This window comes from Rousettus aegyptiacus, unplaced genomic scaffold (assembly GCF_014176215.1).
Source record: "Rousettus aegyptiacus isolate mRouAeg1 unplaced genomic scaffold, mRouAeg1.p scaffold_m13_p_6, whole genome shotgun sequence".
NCBI lineage: Eukaryota > Metazoa > Chordata > Mammalia > Chiroptera > Pteropodidae > Rousettus > Rousettus aegyptiacus.
Genome location: NW_023416309.1, coordinates 103,579,373 through 103,596,919, shown reverse-complemented (window position 1 = coordinate 103,596,919; position 17,547 = coordinate 103,579,373). Strand labels below are relative to the sequence as shown.

The 17,547-nt window shown below is 51.8% G+C and overlaps 1 protein-coding gene and 1 long non-coding RNA gene across 2 annotated transcripts; one reads left to right on the top strand and one right to left on the bottom strand.

Moving 5' to 3' along the window:
* The first annotated feature begins 6 nt into the window (after window positions 1-6).
* LOC118603870 lies at window positions 7-3,978 on the top strand. Its single transcript, XR_004951403.1, has 3 exons — window positions 7-492; window positions 808-932; window positions 2,582-3,978. It is a non-coding gene; the product is annotated as an uncharacterized LOC118603870 (long non-coding RNA).
* A 4,485-nt stretch (window positions 3,979-8,463) lies between these two features.
* Window positions 8,464-15,674, bottom strand: LOC107502213. Its single transcript, XM_036223353.1, is given in 7 exon segments — window positions 8,464-11,239; window positions 11,617-11,719; window positions 12,482-12,522; window positions 12,525-12,631; window positions 12,634-12,697; window positions 12,699-13,051; window positions 15,518-15,674. Coding segments are annotated over 7 exon segments (1,191 nt in total). The 3' UTR covers window positions 8,464-10,873.
* Between the last annotated feature and the right edge of the window lie 1,873 nt (window positions 15,675-17,547).

Below are 17,547 nucleotides of genomic sequence, written 5' to 3'. Positions count from 1 at the left end.
GCGGCGCGCGGTGCTGTCCCGTCTCCCGCGCCGCGCCCGCGCTGCGGATTATAAAACCCGGCCGCCGCCGCCGCCTTCCGACACACCCCCACCTCCCCGCCCCGCCGCGCTTCCTCCTCGGCTTCAAAATCCCCCGGCCGCGCGGGCCTAACGGAGCGGGGCGGAGACCGGCGCTTCTTGGCCCGCCCGGGCAGGGGCGCGGGCCCGGGGAGGAGCCGAGGCGGCCCCCTGCGAGATGCAGCCCGGGGGTGGCTGATGGGCCTTAGGTCAGGCTCTGGTAGGGGAAGCTAGCAAGGGGACCCACCACCCCCGACACACACACACCTCTGAAGCTGAGCGACCAGGCCGTTTGCTGGAACACCCAAGCCTTCCCACCGTGCCCTCTCCTTGCCATCGCGCAGCCTCGGCGCAGGCACCCGGGAGCCCTGCGGTCTCTGACGCTCAGCCTTCCAGCCTAACAGCCCCTGGCCTCTGGGGCTCCTGAGTGACAAGGTGGAGGAGCTGTCCTCAGCGCCGCTAGCGCAGCAGGGATTGGGTTAATGATCAGTCACCCCGTCTGGCTTCTTCAGTATGCCTGGGGCGGGCGGGGGGGGGGGGGTAAGGGGGAGGGTTGGCTTTTGCAGGTGGGGGAAGTTTAGACTTTGGCAGGCACCTGGGGGAGGTACTGCAAAGATGCTGGGAGCCTCTGTGTGCCCCCCCCCCATCTGGAGACTGGGTTGGGGGGCTACCAGGAAAGGGCGAAAGAATGATGGGGGTGTTTTGGGAGGGGGCACAGGCGTGCCCACATACCTGCCCTCTTCCCACTAGGACACAGCTGTCAGTTGCTCATGGAGAAGCAACCACACAGACTGTCAGCCTGTGAGAACTACAAAGATGAACCTGGAAATGAGAATAGCCCCTTCATTTGACAGATGAAGAAATTAAGACTCAGGGTGAGTGGCTTGCTCCAAGTCACCTCAGGTCTCCACACTCCCTGTTAGTTTTTCTCTGTCTCATTCCTCTAAGTGACAAGCATGGGGCGGTGGTACAAGAGAGTGGCATCCTTTTTGAGGTGGTTATGGAGGCCGAGGATCCTCCCTTAACTCCTCAGCACCATGGTGTCTGTCCCCAGAGGTGGGAGGACCCTACAGCCTAGCAGACACCCCAAGGGTGTGGGAAGGGACCGTGAAAGAAGTGTAGGCTGGGCAGAGAGAGCAGGGAAGGAGCCCGTGACAGCTACTTAGGAGTCCCCAGCCCATTTGGCAGCTTGGGGTCTTTGGGAGTCACCTGGACTCCTGGGTATCTGCATGTGGTATGGAGCCCCGGGCTTTGAGGGACACACAGGCTCAAGTGTCACTCGGTATATGGAGTGTCCATGGGAGGCTGTGTGACCTGAGTACTCCTGAGGTCATGCTGAGTTGTCAGATGACATGGTGCCAGGGAGAGGTATGTAGAGGAGGATGGCGGTAGAGGTGGGGAGGAAGGTGGGCAGAAGAGGAAGGCGGATGCCCCAGCCCTAGGAGCGGGGGGAGGCAGGGCCATGCCAGTGAAGGGGAAAGAAGAGGGAGATGGAAGCTGGAGGCCTGTGGCTTTCCTTCACACCAACGGACACCACTTCAGGGCTGGCTAAGTGGATGCCCGCGATCGGAGCAGCCCTAGCCAGGACGAGGGGCCAGGCTGTGAGTGAGGCAGTGGGCCCGGGCTCTCCTCCTCAGGGCCACCCAGCTCTCCAGTGGTCCTAACAGCTTGGTTCTCCAGGCTATGAAGACAATGGGCCATAGGCGCAAGTGAGCTGCTGTCTTCTGGGAGGGAGGCTTGAGGGGAGGATTCTGAGAATGATACCCCTTCAGGCCCTGAAAGAGTGGTTGCTGGGGTGAGTGGGTAAAGGATGGAGAGAGAGGAACAGGAGGCTGCGGCTTAGCCTGTAACCAGGAAGCCCTTCTCTACTATCAGGAAAGAAACTGCAGAAAGCAGGATAGAGGCAGGTTTCAGCTAGGGCCTCGCCTCTGAGGAGCTCCTGAGAACCAACTCTGGGAGGATGGTAGCGCAGGCTGTCTGCTCTGCCGGTCCATCCTCAGGTCTAACTGTGGCATTGAGACAGTGGCTGTAGAACATCTGGGTTAGGGCCTGAGCCTCTGCCTCAGTGAAAAATCATAGAAGCAAAGGCAAATCAGGGTTGGAAGATACTCTAACCCCCTGGTTTACATGGAGCAAACTGATACCAGGGCTGGTTGGAGGCATCACCCTGCATCTCCCTCACGGTCACATTTACTGAATGGCTCGTTGAAGTGCACAGCTTCATGTTAACTGTGAGCTCCAGAAGGGTGGAGGTTGTGTCTGCCTATTTCTCTGGTTTCCCTAGAGCTTGGCACAGTGTCTGGCACAAAGCAGGCCTTCATTCAAGGGGGGGGAAATGGAAGGGATGACCAACATTCATATTTCCACTCCCAGTGTCGAGCTCACAGCCTCCAGCAGGAATAACATGAAAGGCCGAACCTCACTCATTTGGAATTTGCAATAATACAGACATTGCAACCTCAATCTCAATGAGTAAAAGTTAAAAATAACTTCTCTCTCTCTTTCTCTCTCTCTCTCTCTCTAGGTCTTATTCATGAGGAAGAGGGATAATAATAAGAATACACCTTACATCTGGACAGCACTTTAGACTTTTCTAAATTCTTTTGTGTAAATTATCTGACTTGTTATTTACAATAACTCTGAGAAGAAAGAGAGAGACAAGGTCTTTTGTTCAGTCAGCTACCTCCCAGCTGCCAACAAAATAATGGAGGGCCTTCTGAATCCTGCAGGAGGCTGTAATTAGGATGAGGCTGTGCAGAGAGCCGTGGGGGCTGACCCACCCGAGGAAATGCAGTCTGCTTAGGGGATCGCTCCATCTCTTCATCGCTCTTCTAGGGAAAGACAAGTCACCAGGCACCACAGTTTTGAGAAAAATATCTCTTAGAAAAAATGCCCAACAGTGGAACAGAATTGAGAGCCCAGAAATAAACCTTACATTTATGTTCAACTGATTTCTGACAAGGGTGCCAGGATAATTAAACGGGGTGGGGAAAAAGGGAAGAAAGTCTTTCTAACACACAGTGCTGGGACACCTGGATTTCTACATGTAAAAGAATGAAGTTGGATCCCTACGTACAAAAATTAACCCCAAATGGATCAGAGACTTAACGTAAGCGCTAACACCACAAAAATCTTGGAAGAAACATAAGTATAAATCTTTATGACCTTCGATTAGGCAATGGTTTCTTAACCAAAAGCACACGTTACAAAAGAAAAATTAGATAAATTGGTCTTCATCAAAATTTAAAACTTTTGTGCTTCAAAGGACACCATCAAGACAATGAAAAGACAACTTGTGGAATGGGAGGAAATATTTGCAAAGCGTGTACATGACAGGGGCTTGTGTCCAGAATATATGGAGAAGTCTTACAACTCAATGATAAAAAGACAATTAACTCAAAAAATGGGCAGAGGATTCAAATAGACCTTCTCCAAAGAGACATACAAATGACCAATAAGCACATGAAAAAATGCTCAACTTCATTACTCATCAGGGAAATTCAAACCAAACCACAATGAGATACCACTTCACACCCACTAAGTTGTCTAAAAGAAGATGGACAATAACAAATGCTGTCGAGGATATGGAGAAATTGGAAGCCTTACATTTGGCTGGTGGGATTGTAAAATGGTACTGCCTCTTTGGAAAACAGATTGGCAGTTCCTCGAAATGTTAAACAGAGTTACCATGTGACCCTGCAGTTCCATTCCAAGAGAATTAGAAACATGTCCATGCAAAAATTTTACACAAATGTTCAAAGAGGATAATATTGTGAATAACAGCCAAAATTTGGAAATAACCCAAACGTCCATCGATGGATGTGTCAATGGATGAATGGAGCAAAATGTGTTATATCCATAAAATGGAATGTTATTCAGCCATAAGAGGAAACAAAGTGTTAGTTTTATGCTACAACATGGACGGACCTTGAGAACATCATACCAAGTGGAAGAAGCCAGTCACGAAAGGCCACGTATCATATAAATCCATTTATATGACATGTCTAGAATAGGCAAACCCACAGAGACAGAAAGTAGATTAGTGGGGCTGGGGCGTGGGGGTGGGAATGGGGGTAATTGCCAATGGTATGGAGTTTCTTTGCGGGGTGATGAAAATGTTCTCATGGAATTATTGGTAATGGCTGCACAACTCTGTAAATATACAAGAAACCACTGAATTGTACACTGTAAAGGGGGAATTTTATAGCCTATGACATATTTTGATATTGCTGTTATTAAAAAATATGCCCAAATGTTTACTTTCATCATTCTACATTCGCCAAGGAATCTCCTGATCGTCGATTGGTTTTCAGAGAAGCCATGGTTCTCTCAATGAATACCCTCTTTGCTTAGGCGAAACCCACCCACCTCTCAAAGCCCAGCTCAACTCCCTCTAAAATGAACTGCTCTAGTTCTCTCAGCCCACGCTAACCTCTCCTTTGTATATTTATTCAGCGTTAACTCCTGGGGGCACCTAAAGCAAGGTGCAGGGGAAATAGCACTGGATTAGGAGCCAGAAAAATCTGGGACACACAAGTCTTATGACCTGAGCATGACGACCTCTTTCAACTTCAGTTTCCTCATGTGGAAAATGGCTGTAAACATTTCTACCTATTCTCCTCTCAAGGGTTGTGGGGAAGACAGACCCTTTGTCAGATGTCATGCAAAAACAAGATATTAATATCAAAATCATTAGCTGACATTCCTAGATGCAAGGTCCTGGGCCAGGAGAGAAATACAGGGTTATCGCCTTTAGCTTAAGACTCAGGGTGAAGAGAGAATCAGCTGTCTGAGGCTAAGTGCTTACGGCTGGCAGCTGGAGTGAATCTCAGACGCTAAGGAATCGGCAGGAAGATGGCTCAGGCAGGCTGGACGGGACAGGCAAGACAGCTTTACTAGGAGGAAGGCAGGGTTTGGCCTCAGAGGATCAGGGGGGTTAGAATGACAAGGCACAGGCTCTTATGGCTGCAGGAGGGCGAGTGGACTGAGGACCCCCGGCGATGGCGGGGGTGAGAAGACCTGGCTCCTCAGTCACCCACCTCCTCACAGCGAAGGGGCAAGAGGAGCCCCACCGAGCTGGGGAAAGAAAGGTGTCATTTCTGTCCACGTTCAGAAGGGACCGCCCTGGAGGTAACTTCGCTAGGAGCTAAACCAGAAGAGGTGGGCTTAAGGTTTGGAATTAAAAATAAGAATGTCCTGACTCAAGATTATAACACTTGTCCAGTGACAGGAGACTGAGGCAGTGAACATTCTGGAGGGTGGAGGAGGAGTGGGCCCTGGGGTGGCTCCAGTGTGGGGCCCTTGTCGACCTTTGCACTTGGGCTCCAACTCTTGTGTAACCTTAGCCAATTTACTAACCTCTGTGTGCTGGTCTCCTCGTCTGTGAAATGAGAATCTTAGGGCTGCTAGGAGGTTTAAATGAAATTATGTAAAGCGTAGATGCCTGGCTCAATAGACACGGCCTGATATTATACGTCGTCATATCCCCAGCATCCACCCAGCACCCAGAGCACAGGAGGGGCCATTAATGCTGGTGACATGGAGAAGGAGGCACTGTCAGGGCCGACGCCAGGCCTGGCTCCGCACAAGGCCCTGGGCTCTGAGTGTGCCTTCCCGGGTCTTGGGCTGGCTTTTGAACTCCTTGGTCCTTCCCAGGCGGCTCTGACCTGCCACTCCCCCAATCCCCTAACAGCAACTGCCACAGAAAAGTTGGTGAGCTGTGAACGCACTGGGCTTGGGGAGTTGGGGGGAAACTCGACATCTCCTGAAGTGTCTCTGGGTGGATGCCTGGCCCAGCAGCCTCCCAGGGCAGGTGGCAGGCAGAGACAAAGGGCACAGGCTCTTATGGCTGCAGGAGGGCGAGTGGACCGAGGAGCCCCGGCGATGGCGGGGGTGAGAAGACCTGGCTCCTCAGTCACCCACCTCCTCACAGCGAAGGGGCAGTGCCCTCCCAAATCTCGTCCTCTTCTCCTCATCCTCACGCCACCTAACCTGCTTCTAGAACATTCCCCTCCTAGGTACATGCCGTTCAAGGCATCACCCTCTTATTCCCCCTCCATCCAATCGGTTGCTATCTCCTTTGTCCCACTGGTCCCATGTCCCTCTGCACACCTGTGAATCTACCACTCCTCTCTGTCTCTGGCTTACCTCCCCCCGCGCCCCCACCCTCTTCGTGGCTGTCTCTTGACCCTGTGTCTGGGCCTTCTGAGTTTGCTAATCATTTATCTCCACTAATTGCTTTGAAACACAAATATAGTCAGGGTACAGCTCAACCTAAACCTCCCTTGGGAGGAGTCTGACCTCCCACCCTGTTCTTTGGCAGCCTCAGCTCACACCCCAGTGCTGACGGGGTGGAAATTTCTTTGTATCTTCTGCTTGACATGTGAGTCTTCCAATGACAGGTCTGCTGAACTTTTACCTCTCCTTCCAGGGCTCAGTCCAAGTGACATCCCTAGCCAGGGGCTCAGGGCCCTGCACTGCCTTGGGAATTATTTGTAAAGCTCCCCGGAGTCTGTGTTGGTGAGGCCACCTCTGGCACAGGCACCGTGGTCTCAGGAGAAATGTGTGAAGGAACAAGTGAGAGAGAGGGAGGGAGGCATTTTAAATGAAGACCAGGCAAGATTAGGCAATAGGAGATGGAACAGATATGGGGCCGGGATTACTCAGACCTTCTGGGACAGGGAGGCGGGGCTGGATGATCACTGTCCTCCTGGAAGCAAAGCCGGGCCTCACCCTGGGCCAGGGGTAAAGAAATGCACCTCCCCTGGCCCTGCTTCCTCGGAGTCGGGGGCCTGACACCCCAAAGACAGAGTGTAAGGGGGACAGGGTCCAAGGAGGCTTAGCTGCCACAGGCCATTGTCCTTTGAATGTAACATTAAAAAAAAAAAATAAGTTTGTTTCTTATTAAATTTGTGCTTGACGTGAAGCTGAGCGCAGAGCTAAATGGAGACGGGAAAGTTAAGAAAACTTACTGAGTCAGCGCAGTAAGATCGAATCCTATAGATACTCTGCATTTAGAGGGAGAAATCAGACGCCTATAAATAAACTGTTAATTTTTCACATGAAAAATATCTGTGGGGTTTCGTCAACTCCCAAGTTCAGCATGAACCACAGGGCTGACGAGGCTGCCAGAACGGCTGCGAGCCTCTCTGGCTGCACCCACGGACTGACACGACCTGGATCAGGGCCTCCTCTGAGCCGGGTTCTCCCCAAACGACGGTGTGCAGTTTATGAGGGTTCTGGAGCAGGGGGTGCGCAGCGCGGAGGGATCCAGGAACCACCTGCTCCCAGGTGTTTCTCCTGGAGAAAAGGGGACATGGCAGACATGGTGCTACCTCTCATGTCGGAGGGCGGACACAACAGAGAAGACTCGCTGTCTATCTAGAGAGAGGAGTGGCGAACAGTGAGCAGCAACGACGAGGCAGGAGACAGAGGGAGCATTAAAAAGCAGCGAAAAGCAGTTTACAACAACTGGAGCGGTCAAGCCCACCGAGGCAGTGAGCTAGGCGGTGAGCTTCCTGGCCCCGGCAGTGTTCAAATGCAGGGCGGCCTCACGAAGGTCACAGACGTCACTGGCGAGAGAAAAGTGGCTCCCAAACTGTTTTTCTGTTCTAAACATTCCGTTGTTAAGAAATCCCATGTTTTCAAATACTGTCTCTTTAATAAATTGTACTCACTCGAAGTAAAGATTATTCCATGTTAATAGTCGAAACCCTGCATACTGCCAGTCATCTGATGCTTAGATAGGCCTGGGGCCCACTGAACAGAGGAAGAATTGACTCAGCCTCGGGGGTCTGGAAATGCTTTTAAGAAGAGAAGGTCATGCCTTTCGGCTGGAACCGCATCTTCCAGTAATTTGCCAAAATGACCAACACGAAGGGAGCAAGGAGAGTCACTGCTGCATGTCCTTTAGGCCTTCTAGAAACATGGAGTTGTTCCTTTGGACACGTGCACGTGAATCTATAAGAAAGGTGGTATTGTAGACATCAGGGAACGGGCGCTCTTCAAAAGGAATGCCCCACAAATGTTACCATGGCAAAGCTGGCCGGGCCTGCAGTGTTGCCCTGTTGGCATTGTTGGAAACAAACAAGCTAAGGTCGTGATTCCTGCCAAGAGAATTAGTGTATGTACTGAGCATGTTAATTACTCCAAGAGCTGAGATGGCTTCCTAAAATATGTGAAGGGAGGTGATCAGAAAAAGAAGGAAGACGAAGAGAAGTTACTTGGGTTCAACCGAAGCGCCCGCCTGCTCCATCTAGAGAGGTTCGTTTTGTGAGAACGAGTGGAAAGGAGCCTGAACCGCTGGAAGCCTGTGAATTCATGGAGTAATAGGAATTTAATAATAATAATAAAAGACTTCTGTGCTCTGAGAGAGAGAGAGAGAGAGAGAGAGAGAGAGAGAGAGAGAGAGAGGGAGAGAGAGAGGGAGATGGAGGGAAGGCAGGAGGGAAGGAAGGAAAGGAAAGAAGGAAACACAGAAAGGAAGGAAAAAGGAAGTTGTGCCAGCGCTGGGGTTCGAGGAATGACTTGGGGTTCTATGAGCAGACTAAAGGAGGTCTTTGCAGCAGGGAAGGACTAGCAGTGAAAACATAGACCCTGGAACAAATTACTGAGTATAAAGTGGGCCTGAGGTAAGGCTGGAGGCAAGAGGGTGCAGATTCAAAAAAAGGGCTATCCACGGCCTGCTCGGAGCTTGTCAGTTCAGTAGGGGCCCTGCCGGAAAATGGCTCAGTCTGCAGGGAGGGAAGAGGAATGAGCCAAAAAAGGAAAGAGTAGATCAAATCCAACTACTGTAAAAGTAAGACCTTCTGTTATTAAAAGACACCCCAAGAATATTCAAATAAGTCTCAAACTGAGAACGAGATCTGGAATACATTCAAATGACAAAGGGCTAATATCTAGAGGTTATAAAGAACTGCATGGTTAATAAGGAAAAGGAAAAAAAATGGGCAAAGGAAACGAACAGGAGTAGCACAGAAGAGGATGCACAGATGCCCCATAAACATACGTGAAAATGTTCAACCTCATTTAGCGATGAAGGAATGAAAATATCACACCCACAAAAGTGGCACAAATTTAAGGATTGAACAGCACTAAGTGTTGGCGAAGGTGCGGAGCTGTGTGGGAACTCTCACCCACTGCTGGCAGAATGCAAATCATTACAACTATTTGAGAAAGCAGTCTGACATTTGGACGGCCTTGAATTTTTGCATACCCTTGACCCAGCAATTTTATTCCCAGTATAGTCCCTAGAGCAATATATCTCAAACCGTGATGAGGAGCAGTTTTGTTTTGTTTTAATTTTCAACCTGTTGGCGCAATAATTCTTTTGTACAACTCGATAAAAATGAATTCCTAAAAAAAAATGAACTGAAAAAAAAATGCAGCCTACAAGTCCTGATATTTCCTTATTAGATTCAACAGACATAAAGTATGAATACCAAGGAGACGTGTACAGGAATGTTCCTGGCAAATTGTTCTATAATAGATAAAAACAAGAAGTATGTCCAGTGACAGGATTGGAGATTGGAGAAATAAAGCGTGGTGCAAGGGCACGATGGGTTATAGACGATTACAGAGTTGTGAAAATAAGTGAATGGCAGCTCTGTGCGACAGTGCCAGTAAAGTCTCAGAGACATAATTGAGAGAGAAAAACGAGCCTCAGAGGACTATAATATAATGCCTTTTCTAAAGCAGCTTATATTGCCATGTTAATTCACCCATTTTAAGTGTGATTTAATGATGAGATCATTTAGAGAATTGTGCAACTATCGCACTGTCTATTTTCAGTACATTCCCATCGCCCCCAAAATATTCTCGTGTCCACTTCCGGTCACTCCCCATTCATTCCCACTGGCAGCCACGGGCAACCTCTGCTCTATATTCTGTCTCTATAGATTTGGCTTTTCTGGACATGCCATATAAATGGAGTCATGCAATATATGTAGTCTTTATGTCTGGATTCTTCCACTCAACACCACATTTTAGGAGTTCATCCATGTCGTAACATGCTTCATTCCTTTTTATGGCCGAATAATATTCCATCGTGTGGACGTACCACATTTGGTTTACCTGTTCACCAGTTGATGGACATTTGGGTTGTTTCCCCTTTTGGCTACTTTGAATAAGGCTACTTTGCAGTCAGGGCTTTGTGCAGACATGGTATCATTCCTCTTAGGTACATATCTAAGAAATCCCATTTTTATAAAGCTCTTAAACAAGCAAAGCTAAACCGCGTGATGTTTAGAGATACATACAAAGTACTGAAACTACTCTTGAAAAGAGAAGGAAATGCAGGGATGCACATGGCGGGAGGGGGGGATGGGACAGGGAAGGGCAGGGATCAGCTAGACCAGGGTAGTGCTGGGTGGCGGGGGTATGGGTGTGCTCTTATTACGCTTCATAACTTACATATACATTAGATAGCTCCTCGTTTAGCCTGATCCTGGCTCCCTCTGCCCCAGCCCTTTGATCTCTTCCTCAAAGGCAGAGCCGCTCCTGCAGGTGCTGGTGACTCCCCCGAAAGGCCCTCTCCAGATGGCTGCCCTCGGGGCCCTTCTCCCCTCGCTGCCCTCAGCGGGACAGCACACCTGTGTCCTCCTCCCGTCACCTCACCCCTTGGCCTCATTTGCTTTTTGACATCATCGCCCCCCTCATACCTCTTGTTTATTTGTTGTGTCTGTTGCCACCCAGAGACCCACAAGTGGAGAACGTCAGTTCCATGGGAGCTGGGCTCCGTTTAGCTCATCGCCAAGTCCCCAGCTTTGGTACCCAGCTTCTCCCCTCCTCTAGTCCCGCTGCCACTGTCCCCACCTTACTACAGACCCTCATTTCTCACCAGGCCCCTCCTCTGGTCTCTCCCTTGGTCTCTTCTCCCCCCAGTCCGATCGTATACAAAGCTGTGAGAATGGATGCTTGCCTGAAGCCTGAATCCGATCACAGCATCCATTCGCTTAAAATGCTTCCCTATCCTGGTCATCTGAGGGGCAAAATCCACACTCCTGAGCGTGAAGTCCAAAGTCCTTCCTGGTGTGGCTCCAGCCTCCTCCATGTGCCCAGGACTTGCCTGACCTCCATGGGTCCCTCTATCAGTGCGTCCCCGAGGCCAGTCACCTGAAGGGCCTGGCCCCTGATAAAGTGCTCGGTAGTCAGCATCGAAGGAAGACAAGAATAGTGAGGCACACGAAATCAATCAGCACGTATCCATCATGTCGCCAGCCGTCTTTTCTCGGTTACAATACCTTTTATTCCAAAGAGCCTTTCTTTTCTTTTGTATTTAAGATATTACTTCTTTCATTAAAGGGTAGTAAGAGGAAAAATGACATATTCTTTTAATGTCTTGGAAAACCAAAAAATGTTTGCAACTCTAGTCAGATTCCATTTTTTTTCCCTGACGATTTCATGGTCCACAGAAGCTGGCCCCACTGGCGTGCCAAGCAGAAGCTGATCTCTTGGGGCCCTGAGGCCTTTGTGGCCTTCCATTCCTTCTGCTTGGAATGTCTTCTTCCTGCCCTTCCCCACAAAGGCTTGGTCATCACTCATCATCCCTCAAAGCCTGACCTGACCTTCCTTCCCCGCAAGCAAGTCCTGGAATTCTGCACAGTGTCCAGTGAAGAGGACAACACTCATCTGCACATCCGTCTTCCCACGGAGCTCCAGGACACTAGAAACCGGGCGCCATCACAGCCACATTCCGGAGTCTAGTGCTGCCCAGGCTGCATGGACATGGCAGCTTTGCTGACGGCCCGACTAGAACAAATGAATTCCGACCGCTTTTGCAGCAAGTGAGAGTGTGGTGGTGGCGGTGAGGGGCTGTGTGTGCGTAAGGGGGTTCCCAGGCCTCCACTGGCTTCAGCTGTCAGGCTACATTCCTGCCTGGGCCTCAGCAATGCCATCTCCCTCCTGCTCAGAGGCCCAGTGGGGCGCCAACAACCCCCACCCCCAACTCCACTGGGGCCCAGCTTGGAGCTCAGAGGCTTGGGGGCTCTAACTGGCCCTAAAGCAAGCCCAGCCCCTGTGTGTATCTTACTGTGGCTGTGTGTATCTTACCGTGGCTGTGTGTATCTTACCGTGGCTGTGTGTATCTTACCATGGCTGTGTGTATCTTACCGTGGCTGTGTGTATCTTATGCACTGTTCCTGGACATGGGCCAGTAAATGAATGAAACCACCCACACTCTGGAAGCCCAGGGAACCTCATGCAGACAGGAAGACAGATGGAGGGAAGGGAGAGAGACTGTGAGAAGCTGAGAAAGAAAGAGACAATCAGAGAAACAAAACAAGGCCTGCGGTGGCAGCAGAGAAGGAAATGTGGGGGCGCACAGAGAAGGGAGGGTACGAGGGGCCCTTCAGTAAACAAACTTCCTGGAAGATGGGTCAGATGAGGGATTCCTAGGGGAGAAAATGGCATTTCGTTGTGATGTTACCTTAGGGTAGTTTGCTTTGTTTTAGGAAACCCCTCTGGGGGAGGGCCTTTGAAGCAGATGTTGGGCAGAAAGTCCCGTGTTGAAGGGAAGGTGGCAGCGGACTTCTGTGGCTAGGCAGAGGCCACCTCCTGTCACTCCCCATGACAGCGGGCTGGGTGGTTTGACCAGCACGCAGAGGAGGAGAAAATAACTGAGATGAGACCCTTCTATCTTAGCAGGCCTTCTCTAGGGTTGGCTGGTGAGGAAGGCACGGACCTCCGGGGAGAAGACATTCCCTGGAGGAACCTGGGTGGAGCCAGGCTCCGTGGGGGCCCCAGTCGCCTAAGGGAGGCCTGGTGCTGGCCGCTGCTCGTGCCGATACTGACCCGGCTACCCGAGCACTGTGGGGATGACAGGTGGCACGGGGCCATCTCGCTTGCTGGTGTGCAGCTGCCCAGGAAAGCAGGTGCCACTGGGTCCTGACTCCACAGTGAGGTGGGGCAGCCAGGACTGAGCCCTGGGCTGAATTAAGCTCTGTATGTGCGTGCCTGTGTGTGTGTGTGTGTGTGTGTGTGTGTGCGCGTGCATGTACTTTGATTTATCAGACGAAGAGAGGCCCGGGGGACGGGAGAAAACTCGAGATGGATGAGAGTACATATCATTTGGACCTGACATTGCCCCTCAGGCTGGGAAGGGCGCCTCACTTCCCAGTGGATAATGGGGTGTGGGGATGCGGGGATGGATAACGGCTTATTAAAGACTCCAAGTAGTACCCTCTCATTCCAACAGTCTTAGGCCTTGGAGCTTTGGCGTAAGGCCCTGAACCAAGCTTGCCCAGACTACCAGAACTCTCTGTGGCTGTGAGGGCAGGGGGCCCAGCTCCAGCCCTGCTCCAGGAACTGGCGCCTGTGGCGCCTACGGGAGCAGGAGGCATGCCTGCCCCACAGCAGGTCCGAGGCAGGAGACCGAGAGACTGAGGACCATTCCAAATTCAGGGGCCCGCTGAGAGGCATGATTCTCCCTGGCACTGGGCCACCTCTTAGGATCCCCCACTGGCTCAGAGGGATCAGACAAGTGTGGCTTCTCGGGTGGAGAAGCTTCTGCGCTAAGGTCAAAGTGCCTTCAAATCGAATCTGTTCTCAACGAGGACCAGCTGGCGGAATTGGCACACTTGAGGCAGGAGGCATCAGTCAAGGTCAAGAGAAGCACACAGGATGGAGACGGGGGAAGGGCAGGTAGCACGGGGCTAAGCGAAACCTCTGACTCAGGACAAGTGTGTTGCTGCCTTGCCGTGACCCTGGAAGTGACCCGGGCTCAGCGCGCTCATTGGAGCCAGTACCTCACGTGACCGCCCCTCCTCCTGCTCTCCCGGGCTCAGCCGAGGTCCTGCGCGGGGAGCGGGCTGCAGTGGAGGAGCACGGCCGGTGCCTTCGCCCATTGTCCACTCGGGGCCCCCTCTAGGCCATGCACGATTTGGTCGCCCTGCACTTTTGGCTCAGAGTGGTCACTGCATCCTCTCCACACTCCCGGCATAAGGAGCTTGGCCAAGAACCAAGGCGGTGGGGAGCCAGGGTAAGGATAGCTTTAGGACCCAAGACGAGAAATCGGAGCTGTCACAGGCTTTCAACAAAGTGTAGACGTCCCAGCCCTGCAGTTTATGGCCGGTCTGTGGAGAGGGTCAGATGACCGATGATCAACAGCTCCGATCCTCCCTCTCCGCCCCCTGCTGACGCCATCCAACGCTGTGGCCGTCCCTTCATCCCAGGCCTCTGGGTGTTTCTTGCTCTCGTCAATGCTTTTAGCACTCACATAGTAAGTCTCCCATGTTTGTTGACTGACTAACTGACTGTCTGACTGAGGGAGAAAAGCAGGGAGGTGAGGACTGAGCACACAACTTGGACACAAACTCCTCACGATTTCCTCCCTGGAGAGGAAAGGTGGCCAAGGTGAGTTGGAGCTGGTTGCCTCCTGCTCAGGACACACTACCAGCCGCAGAGCAAACCTTCTGGGCTGGATGAGGGGAGCTTGGTGGTGCCCTGCTGACCGCTACCCAACGTCCAGATTCTCCAGTGTGTGGTGGACACGGTCAAGGTCAGACACAACTACAAGCACAGGCCTACGGCTCCTCAGATGCCCCAGGAACCGCTGGCAGGGCCCTGCTCCACACCTCGCCCTCACGCCTTCCACCTCTGCCCTCTCGAAGGACTCGTTCTATTCCTGCCTTTGATCTACACAGGCTGCTAATTTCCCCTGAGCCCGAGAGGGAGGCGGTTAGAGGGCAGGCCATGCACACTCCTGCCTCGGGGCCTTGGCCCTTCCATCCTCCTCCCTCAGCTGGAGCGACCTTCCTCTAGATCTTCACATGGCTGCACCCCCACTAGGCTCTAGCACCCCTCACCAGTGTCTTCCCTCCCGTGACGCTCCGGGCCTTTCCCCTGCCTTATTGTCTTCATCCACTTGTTGCTACAGGCTATCGGGTCTCTGTGTACATACGCGTGTATTGTGTATATATGTTGTCTGCTTGTTAGTGTACTTTTTAATGACCTGCTTCCTCACATCACGTAAGTTACACGAAGCAGGGACCTTGTCTGTCTTGTTGACTACTATCTCTCCGGGGCTTAGAACAGTGCCTGACGCAAGTAGTGCCCAATAAAACTTTGTTGAAAGAAAGGAAGAAAAGGAGGAAGGAAGGGAGGAAGGAAGGAAAGTAGGGAGGGAGGGGGGAGGGGGCGAGGGAGGAGAAGAGAAAACGACTTCTTCCTGACCCCTCCCTTTCCCAGAGTGCTGCACAGAAACACATCGGGAGGCTGGGAAAAGCCGCCTCTTTCATTGCCTCCCACCTCGGGTACCCGGGTACCGGGCGCTGTCATGCCACCGCCTGCACCTGGCTGGTCCCCGCCACTGCATGTCCAGCCCACACCCTCTTCCCTCAGTGCCTGGCAAAGGTAAAAGGTGGCCTGACTGTCCTGGTTCTCATCACTTCTCCAACCACCCTACAGTGTTATTTTGGCTTGTGGGCAGGTAGGTGGCTCGTGTTTGCCTAAGCCGTTTTCTCACACGGGACCAGCTTCAGGGGCAGCTGGGACCCACAGCTTGTGATGTCCCTCAGTCCCATCCTCTCAAATACTGGAAGTGCCAGGTGACTCACCGTCTTCATCGGAGGCTCAGGAAGCTTGTGGCCCATCCCCGGCCCCACCGCCTCTCCCGCCACCATCGCTCCTGTTCTGCCGGACGCTCCCGCTGGGGCTGTTCCTTCTCCGGCCACCTCTGCTGCCCTGAACCTAGAAGACAGGTTTTCTCCCTGAGTGTTTATAGTTCCATTTTAAACTTATCAAAGTAGCCAAGCACTTTCAGATTCTGACTAGTTTTCTTTTCAAGGAAGTTGGAGCAAATTCCCCAGCCTTCTGTATCCTGTCAGGGTAGATGCCTTGCCATCCCGAGGCAAGGCCACCTCCCAGAGCTGGAGCGGGCTTTGCTTCGGGCATGTTGATTACCTTGGTGGCCATGAGCCCTGAGGGTGTGCTGGTTAGGTCTCCTCTGCCTTCCAGCACAGCGAGCTCTTGTTCCTTTGGCCAGGGACACCACTGTCCTCTCCCTGCCGTCCCTTTGCCAGGTTAACCCCTGCCAGTCCTGTAGCTCTATAATTTGATGTCACATGCCCAAGAAGCCTTCTCTGACCCTTTCTATGTGCTGACCGTTAAGGCCTAGGAGAACAAGGCTGTACCTGTCATGTTCATTGCTATATCCTCAATGTCACCCAGCACCTGGCACATGGAAGAGATTCCATCAGACTGTTGTAAAGAGTGAATGAATTTTATGTGTCTGCATCTTACCATGCCTTAGGACTGGGGACCATCTCCTGTCCTGTACTCTCTGCAGTCTGGGGTTAAGGCCTCTGCCTGAAGCATGTGCCCAAGAGGAGTTAACTGGGTGTTTCAGCTTGCTGGGGGTGGGGAAGCTTTGCTCGCAGGGTCAGAATGGCTAGGAGGCCTCTCTCCTGTACTTCCTACATAGGAACAAGAGTAGGATTGCCAGATAAAGTACAGGACACCAAGTTCGATTTGAATTTCAGATAACCAATGAATGGTTTTTTAGTATACTACATGTAATATGTGGGACGTACTTATGCCAAAAAATATTAAATTCAAATTTAACTGGGCCTCCTGGTTTTTTCCTTCTTTCTAAATCTGGTAATCTTAGCAAGGGCAGATGTGATCGGCCAGGTGCTGGGGGATTTGAGGTCCTGTTTACATGGCGCGTGCTGTCTTGCTTCTTCCTGTCCTTTAAATACTTTTGGCTAAAACACAGGGTGAGCGCAAGGCGTGGTTTCCCAGAACTGTTACTACACACTTATTCTAGGGTATCTCTCTGCATTTTAATACCCGACCCCAACTCCTGGACTGGATGGTCAAGGAAGGCCTGAGGAAGGAATGTTCAGAGTTGAGATGTGAAGGAATGAGCCAAGTGATGATGATGATGATGATGATGATGATGATGATGATGTTGTGCTTGAGGGGGGGATGGGCATGCCAAAGGAGAGGTGGGAGTGGACTTGGTGACTCTGAAAAACAGAAAGTCTAGTGTAATTTTGTGAGTGTGCGAAGGGAAGGGTTTGCATGGAAAATGTCATGGGCCACATCCTCAGGCCCCGGGAAGGGGCCTTGAAGCTGCTCTCCTTTCCCGCCCCTCCCCCAGCAAAAGGGTGGATGCTTTTCTGGCTTCTGGGGCAGGAGTCTCAGCAGTAGAGAGCGAGAGGAGGAAGGGAGAGGGTCTGTCATTCTGGATTGGGGATTCTGACAACAGGGGCCAAGGCCACAGGGTCCCAGTGCTTGAATGTAGTTTAGTGGGATCGCCTGCACTTTAACATGGCTGAGTGGTGCCATGAACCCTTTTTCTAAGACCCCATGCGGCTGGTCCCCATGGAGGCGCCCCGCCTCACTCAGAGCACAGCCTCCATCTCCACACTTTAGGCAGACCCCTGAGGGCACCGCTGGCAGGGTGCGCTCTCTCCTGAGGGGACCGCATGGCCGTGTGGGGGGTGGCAGTGGTGGGAGGGGCGGGGGAGGGGCTCAAAGGGCCCCATCCTG